Below are 8,512 nucleotides of genomic sequence, written 5' to 3' on the forward strand. Positions count from 1 at the left end.
GGGCAGGGCTGGGATGGAACTGCCAGAGCAGCTGTGGCTGCCCCTGGATCCCTGGCAGTGCCCAAGGCCAGGCTGGACACTGGGAGCAGCTGGGACAGTGGGAGGTGTCCCTGGGGGTGGTACTGGGTGGGATTTCAGGTCCTTTCCCATCCAAACCATTCCAGGGTTCTGTGATGTTCCCTCAGAGCAGCCACAGACCCTGAGCCTCTCCAGAGGCTGTTTTGTCCCATCTCCATCCTCAGGTTGCTCTTCCCAGCCCCCTCCCAAGAGCCTGGCAATGGATTTTGGGATGGGACACACACCTGCCCCATGGGAGGCACTTCCAGGGGACTCTCTGTGCCAGGCTCTGCTCACCACCATCCCCTCATCCCACCCCTTTTCTCCAGCCACGATTTTATTCCTTCTCTTCTTTCTGCCTAGTCCTGAAATGAGCATCATTGATTTTTTATAGCGCTAATTTTTTTTCCTAACAGAAGCCACCTGGGATTAAATCAAATTCCTGATCAGCATCCAGACATTGCTGGGGCAGCTCAGCCCCTTCCAGCAGCCAGACCTGTGAGCTCAGGAGAAACAAGAGGCAGGTTTGGCTGGGCAAGACTCATTTTCCCAGCTCTCCTCTCAGCTGCTTCAGGCTTTTCTGCTCACATCAACCTTTCCTTCCCGGGCTCTGTCAGGCCAGGCTGGTTTCAGCCTCATCCTCTTTATTTTCTCTACAACCCAGTCCTCTGAGACATTTATTTTCCAGCCCCCCTCACTCCCAGCTCTGTTTAGAACAGCCATGAATGATTTAGGGAGTTCTTAATCCTCTTGGGTGCACATTAGCTGGTCCTGCAAATTTAGACGTACGGCACTTTAATCGCGGATTTAATTGCGAGCTGTGAGGCCCTGCCTTCCCAACCTCACGTCAATAAACCTTTCCAGCCCTGCCTGGAACGTGGATGTGCCGGAGGATGCTCACCCACACGGAGCTCTGGGCTGGCTGACCCCTCTCCACGGCCTCGCTCCCTCCGGGGCTCTCGGGGCGCTCAGCGGGGAGGGGACGGCTGGGGTGGGGATTTTCAGGCTTTTAAAGCACATTTCCCACCTTGGGGCCGGCTCTGGATCCTCATCCCTCCCTGTGACCCCACAGAACCGCGGGTATCAGCCCCCATCACGCCCACCCCTCTCAGAGGGGTGTGGGGCAGGGAGGGGGCGCAGGGAAGTGAGGGACTCCCCTCGCCACCCCCGCGCTCTTGCCAGCCCCCCATTTCCATGGCAACCATGCAAATGGGAAACCTTTCCATAATCATTAGGGAGCGGAGCGGAGCAGCACAAACAGTGGCGGCAGTAGATTACAAGCCCATTATGAACAGTCGCACCTTCTGAGCGCTGGTAATTACACCTAATTGTGCATTTAATTGTGTAATTGAAAACCTCCATCCCGGGTTCAGCCCGGGCTCCTTTCCCCTCTCCGGGCGGGGGATGCGGCCCCGCGGTGCCCGGGCCATCCCCGAGCAGCCGGAGCCGGGCGAGGACAAAAGATGCCGGCAGATGTGGGAGGAGGGTGGTTCCCACCGCTGCTCCCGGTGGAGGCCAAATCCAGGGAAATCGGAGCAGGAAGGGAGGACGGAAGGGGACGGGAGGGCCACGGAGCAGGGGGGCAGAGGGGTCCCGCTGTCACACAGCGATGTCACACCGGGCTGGGGATGAAAGATCATCCTCTCTCTCCTTCCTTCCTTCCTTCCTTCCTTCCTTCCTTCCTTCCTTCCTTCCTTCCTTCCTTCCTTCCTTCCTTCCTTCCTTCCTTCCTTCCTTCCTTCCTTCCTTCCTTCCTTCCTTCCTTCCATCCACCCAGCTCCCACTCCAGGCTTGGACCAGGGGTCACATTCCAGAGGCTCCCGGTGCCCTGCGCCAAGTGCCAAGCGGTGCCAAGCCCAGGGGCCGCGGGGATGGCAGTGCCGGCGTGGCACGGCATGGGCACGGCATGGCACGGCATGGCACAGCATGGCACAGCATGGCACGGCATGGCACGGCATGGGCACGGCCCCGCACGGCCCCGCACCGCGCCCCGCCAGCCCGGCAGGCTCCGGCAGGCGGGAGGTGCCAACCCAGCTCCGCTTTTCCAGCCAATTAAAGGAGAAGGAGAGAAACAAAGAAGGAAACGAGAGCCCGGCTGGAAGCGGCTCTTCCCGGCGGAGGTGGGAGCGCGGCGACTCCCAGTCCTCGTCCCCGTCCCCGTCCCCGTCTCTGTCCCTGTCCCTGTCCCCGTCCCGTCCCCGTCCCCATTCCCGTCCCCGTTTCCGTCCCGTCCCCGTCCCCGTCCCTGTCCCCGTCCCCGTCCCTGTCCCTGTCCCTGTCCCTGTCCCTGTCCCTGTCCCCGTCCCGTCCCCGTCCCCGTCCCTGTCCCCGTCCCTGTCCCTGTCCCTGTCCCTGTCCCTCTGTCCCTGTCCCTGTCCCTGTCCCCGTTCCTGTCCCTGTCCCTGTCCCTGTCCCGTCCCCGTCCCTGTCCCCATTCCCGTCCCCGTTCCCGTCCCGGCCCCGCTGCGGGGCTGAGCGGCCGCGGGGAGCGGAGCGGGATCGCCGGGCTGGGATGGACAAGGAGCGTCCTGCGGCAGCTGAGCGGGGCGGCCGAGGGACACGCGACAGCAGCGGGGCACATCCGGGCCGACAGCTGCCAGCAGCGCGTGTCCCGATATCCCGATACCCCGATATCACGATACTCCGATATTCCAATGTCCTGATGTCCTGATATCCTCATATCCCGACATTTCAATGTCCCGATATCCCGATGTCCTGATATCCTGATATTCCGATGTCCTGATATCCCGATGTCCCAATATTCCGATATCCCGATACCCCAATACTCCGATATCCCTATGTCCTGATATCCCGATATCCCGATACCCTGATATCCCGATATCCCAGTATCCCGATACCCCAATGTCCCTATGTCCTGATATCCCAATATCTCAATATACCGATGTCCCGATATCCCGATGCCCCAATACCCTGATATCCCAATATCCCGATATCCCAATGTCCCGCTGTCCCGACCACTGTCACCAAGGCTGGCCCAGCTCCGGGCAGCAGCTCAGCTGTCCCAGCCCCACCAGGCTGCAGAGTTAACAAGCGCTGAGTGGTACCCGAGCAGGGCAGTGTCACCTCATTGTCACCTCAGCGTCACCTCAGCGTCACCTCAGTGTCACCTCAGCGTCACCTCAGCGTCACCTCAGTGTCACCCTGCCCCATCCAACCCCTCAGCAGCTCCCGTTTCCCAGAAGGAAAAGGTGAATCCACAAGAACAGGCACAGGTCTGTGTCTCCCAGGCGGCGGGAAAACCAGAACCCCGGAGCTGTGCTTTGACCCACCTCACCATCACCAGCATCTGCTGGGGCCCCTCCCGAGGCAGGGCAGGGCTGGCGGGTGCTTGGCAGGTGGATAATTCCAGGGAAAAACGGAAATGGAGGAAAATGTGGCGTGTGCCGCTTGTCCCCAGGAGCGGAGTCACCGCACTCGCAGCACGGCCTTGCGGGGTGCAGGAGCCTGGGGGAGTTCGGATGCTCCCAAGCAGCTCCCTGCGGTGTTGTGGCCCAAAGCAGCTTCCCAAAGGGGTCCAGGGTGGGCTGGAGGGGCAGGGCTCAGCAGGGCTCAGCAGGGCTCAGCAGGGCCCCTCTGGAACAGGGACCGTGGGCCCAATGGGTGCCCTGGGGGCCTGGAGCCTCCACAGCACCCCCGGGACCAGGGGGCAAGGGAGCAGCTCAGGGGCATTGGGAAAGCAACTGGGATGGGAAAGGGGCACACAGGGCGAGAGTGGCACACAGGGAGCCATGGGGAGGTGCCCACGGGTGACAGTGGCACACAGGGAGCCATGGGAAGGTGAGAGTGGCACACAGGGAGCCATGGGGAGGTGACAGTGACACACAGGGGGCCATGGGAGTGTGAGAGTGGCACACAGGGAGCCATGGGGAGGTGACAGTGACACACAGGGGGCCATGGGAGTGTGAGAGTGGCACACAGGGAGCCATGGGGAGGTGACAGTGGGGTGACAGTGGCACACAGAGAGCCATGGGAGTGTGAGAGTGGCACACAGGGAGCCATGGGAATGTGACACTGGCACACAGGGAGCCATGGGAAGGTGACACTGGCACACAGGGAGCCATGGGAAGGTGACAGTGGCACACAGGGAGCCATGGGGAGGTGACAGTGACACACAGGGGGCCATGGGAGTGTGAGAGTGGCACACAGGGAGCCATGGGGAGGTGACAGTGGGGTGACAGTGGCACACAGAGAGCCATGGGAATGTGAGAGTGGCACACAGGGAGCCATGGGGAGGTGACAGTGACACACAGGGGGCCATGGGAGTGTGAGAGTGGCACACAGGGAGCCATGGGAAGGTGCCCACGGGTGACAGTGGCACATAGGGAGCCATGGGAATGTGACACTGGCACACAGGGAGCCATGGGAAGGTGACAGTGGGGTGACAGTGGCACACAGGGAGCCATGGGAGTGTGAGAGTGGCACACAGGGAGCCATGGGAAGGTGCCCACGGGTGACAGTGGCACACAGGGAGCCATGGGAAGGTGAGCGTGGGGTGACAGTGGCACACAGGGAGCCATGGGAAGGTGACAGTGGCACACAGGGAAGGTGCCTGTACCGGGCAGGGGCAGCCACACATGCACCAGTGCAACCCCAGCCCCAACTGGGCACACTGGGAGCACAGCTGTCCCTACCCACAGACCAGAGCACCCAGGACAGGTGTCAGGGCCACCAGGGTGGGGGACACGAGCCCCCTGATGCCATCCCCATGCTGGAGGTGAAGCAGAGGAGGGGAGCAGGGATGGGGTCAGGAATCATCCCCACTCCCCATCCCAAACCTCAGCTCTGCCTGGTCCAGGTTCTGTGTCACCTCAGGGTGGCCTTGGTCACCCCAGGGGACGCCTGGGTGGCACTGCCACCTCCAGTCTCATGGGGCTGGCTCAGCAGGGGGCCATGTGGGGCACCCAGACCCCTCACCCGGGATGAGGAGCTGAGGGTCGGGGGCATCTCCCCACGACTGGCAGGGTGGAAGCTGCTGCCTCCAAAACCAGGCAGGAGCTTTGGAGAGCATCCCAAAGGATGAGCTGGTGCAGGGTGAGCCTGGAGTGGAAAGGTCCCTGGAAAGGGACTGGAGCCTTTGGGGACGCCAGCAGCAGCAGGACACACGGGGTGGGGGTGGAGGGGAGCACAGAGCTCCTGCAGGTGTGAGCAGGAGCTGCTCTCCCAGCCCAGCAGCTCGCACCTATTCAGCCTTGCCCTGAAATCAACAGAGTAAAACCCCTCGGATCTGGGATATCTCGGGGAATAATCACCAACAAACCTGCCCGGGAGCTGCGTGGTGAAAAAGGATGTGACCAAAAGCCAAGAAACTCCTGCACACCTGGAGAAGCCCTGCTGGATTTATCTGAATCAGGTGAGCGAAACGCCGAGCGAGAGCAGAGCGAGGGGACAGCTGGGGACACGGAGGCCACTCCCGCTGGGAATGGGGGGACTCCAGCCTGGGGATGATCCCACGGTGCCTCTGCTGCCCAGGGCTCAGCTCTGGCTCCAAAGCTTCCCCATCCCCCAGCACCTCGGGTACGCCCCCATCCACAGTGGGGACCCCTCCCCAGCCGCTGCCTGCTGAAGGATGAAGAATGAGCAGGAGCTGGGAAGAAAGTGCCTGTCAGCAGGATGCCACCCTCATCTCCAGAGGGCTCCGGAGCCCGTTTCCATCGGCGCCTCCATCCATCCATCACCCCGCGTCCCCGGGGACACCAGAGCTGACCCCACAGATTTCAGCCGTCCCTCCCTGCTCTCCTCGCCGTGACGAGCCCGGCACGGCCGCGGGGGCAACTTGGAGGCTGCTGATTCTCCATTAACGCACCGCCCTGCCGGGATAATTAATCGCGAGCTCGCCAGCGCTGGTTCGAGCAGAAACCCCCCGGATCCCCCCCGCGCTCCCTCCGCCGGCTCCTCTGCTGAGCCTGATGAAGATTGATTCGCGGGCGGCGGCAAGCGCGGCACGGAATTGTCACGAAACCCGACGAGCCCGTGCGAACGAACCCTCTCCTCCCTCCCTGCCGCCGCATCCCGGTGTCCCCCCACCGCGGGCAGCCGGGTCCGCTCAGGAGCAGGAGAGTTTCCAAAGTGCTGGCAGCGGCTCCAAGTTTCCTTCTCGCCCCGACTCAGGGGATCAGCACCCCGAGACGCATCCGTGGAGTCACCAGAACGGGAAACCGCGGGCGGGAGAGAACTCGGAGGGAAGAGATTGCAGTTGGGAACAAAGCTCACACCTGCTGGAGACGCAACCTCGGGCACCGGCAGCGCAGGGAGGGGGTCCCCATCCATCTCCCCGGCCAGCGCTGCCTTGAGGCAGGAGATGAGGGTGGCATTGCCTGTCTTTTAGATCAGCATTTTTCCTTTTCTGTGGGCTTTTTTGGGTGACGGTGAGGCATCCCCGAGCTGGTCCCAACACAAGGTCACCGCCGAGGCGGCGTGGGGAGCGGTGACAGGCAGCATCTCGCACAAAGCAGCCCCGGCATGCCGATGAGCCTTACCAGCTGCAGGCAGCAGAATCCCACCAGCGTGCACCGCCCGTTGCATCTCCCCATGGCTCCTCCGCCGGCTCCTCGCGGCTCCCTCACCGCGGCCTCGCTCCTCACGCGGGGAGCGCCACGGGCGGCTCCAGCACCATGTCCCGCTCCCAGCCTGCGGCCAGCCCCGCCGGCTCAGCACAGCGGCGGGCTGGGCTCGGCGCGGGGCATCGCCGCCCTCCTCCCTCCGCCCCCCGCCCCGCTACAGCGCGCTGGGGCGGCGCGGGGGCCGCGGGGCCGCGCAGCCCTGGCCGCCCATGCCCGGCCGGCCCGGCGCGGAGCCGCCCGCTCCGCTATTGTCTCCCGCACAGCCGCGCTCCGAGCCCCGGGCGGGCGGGGCCGCAGCGAGGCGGGACGCGGCGGGGCCGGGCGGGGCGCGGGGGGCCGGGCACGCAGCGCCGCGCCGAGCCCGGGGCGGCCTCCGGGGCTGCGGGCAGCGCGGCCTCCCGCCTGACCTTAGCCTGATCCTTAATCGTCAGCGTTTGTCTTTGAATTCGCAGATTTTTATTAGTAGGATGTTTTTTCCCCTCCGGAGCCAGGCGCGGCTGGGTGAGATCCTGAGGAAGGGCTGCGAGATGCTCCCCCCGCATCCCCCCCGCATCCCCCCGCATCCCCCGGCCCTTGGGCGGCGCCTCGACCCGCAGCGCGGGGTCCCCGCCGCGTCCCCTGGGCTGGCCGTGCCCGCGGAGCAGCTGCGCTTGTGGGGAGGGCAGATGGGCGAGCCCGGCGGGAGCGCCCCGCGTCCCCCCGCAGCGCCCCGCGTCCCCCCGCAGCGCCCCGCGTCCCCCCGCAGCGCCCCGCTCCGCACACGCGGCTGGAGGTGGGTGCAGGCAGGGCTGGCACGGCCCCGCACCGCCAGCCAGCCTCTCGCCTTTGTTCTGTTCTCACAGCGCACCTTCGGGGACATCGCAGAGCGCGAGGAATCGCCGGGATGCCGCTTTAGACACCTCTGGCTGAAATGCCGCTTGGCAGAAGCAATTGGAAACAGTTTGCTGCTTTTAATTTCCATGATTTCTTAATCCTCAGCGCCGATGTTCAGGAGGAAACATCTCCTGAACCGGCCGCACGCAGCCTTAGGTGTCAGAGCATCCACACGGCATCCGAGGGACGAAGCTGCGCTCGTGTGTGTGGTCCAAGCCCATCCGAGCTCGCCAGGGCTCATCCCTGTGCGCTGCCGGGACCAGCCTGCGGCACCTTCCACACCTGGAGCTCCTCTTCCTCCTCCACCGTGGGGGTTTCTCCCCCGCGGCTGTTCCGCGCTCCCAGCGCGCTGGGGAGGCTCGTTGGCTGCAGGAAACGCTTTGTGCGCTCACTGAAAGGTGCCGCGGGCTCCTCACGGGATGCTCCGAGCTGCTCTCCTGGGAGCAGGGCCAGACTGAGACGTGCTGTTTGGAGCCAGCTCTGCTCATTCCACCCTGGCTGGGTCACCTCCAGCAGCCCTGAGTATTCCCACACGTGCCAAGGATCCCGGCTGTGGGGCTGGGACACCCCATCCCTCCCAGCTCTCCTGGCTCCAGCATTCCCGGGTTTTCACCTGGCAGAGGTCCCACCACCTTCATCCCATTGGGTCCCAGGCTCGTGAGGGTTATCCAGGCACACACACAATTCCAGGATCCAGCTTTTGGCCTCCTCTGGGATTTAAGCACAACAGGGATTGGGATCACCCCACAGGTCAAAAATAAGGATCAAACCACTGCACAGCATCTCCTTGGCAAATGTGCCCAGCTCAACCCTCCTGCAGCCCCCAAAACAGGGAGAGCAAAATGCTGGGATGGAAAATCATAAATCCCCATCCAAAGGCACCGAGATCCCGCCTGGCTCCTGACCAGGTGGAGTTTTGCAAGAATCAATTTTAGATTAAAAAAAGGTCAATAAAGCCTGTCATGGAGCTTCCCTGGAAGGAGAGGAGACAACTTCATCCA

The 8,512-nt window shown here is 63.4% G+C and overlaps 1 protein-coding gene across 1 annotated transcript in view; it reads right to left on the bottom strand.

The window, feature by feature from the left end:
• Positions 1-6,852, bottom strand: part of NKAIN1 (sodium/potassium transporting ATPase interacting 1) — a 30,387-nt gene extending 23,535 nt beyond the window's left edge. Inside the window, exon 1 of the mRNA XM_056509060.1 lies at positions 6,555-6,852. Coding sequence (XP_056365035.1) covers positions 6,555-6,608 — 54 coding nt within the window. The 5' untranslated portion in view covers positions 6,609-6,852. The remainder of the gene's footprint in view (positions 1-6,554) is intronic.
• Positions 6,853-8,512: the final 1,660 nt, after the last annotated feature.

Source organism: Oenanthe melanoleuca, chromosome 23, assembly GCF_029582105.1.
Source record: "Oenanthe melanoleuca isolate GR-GAL-2019-014 chromosome 23, OMel1.0, whole genome shotgun sequence".
NCBI lineage: Eukaryota > Metazoa > Chordata > Aves > Passeriformes > Muscicapidae > Oenanthe > Oenanthe melanoleuca.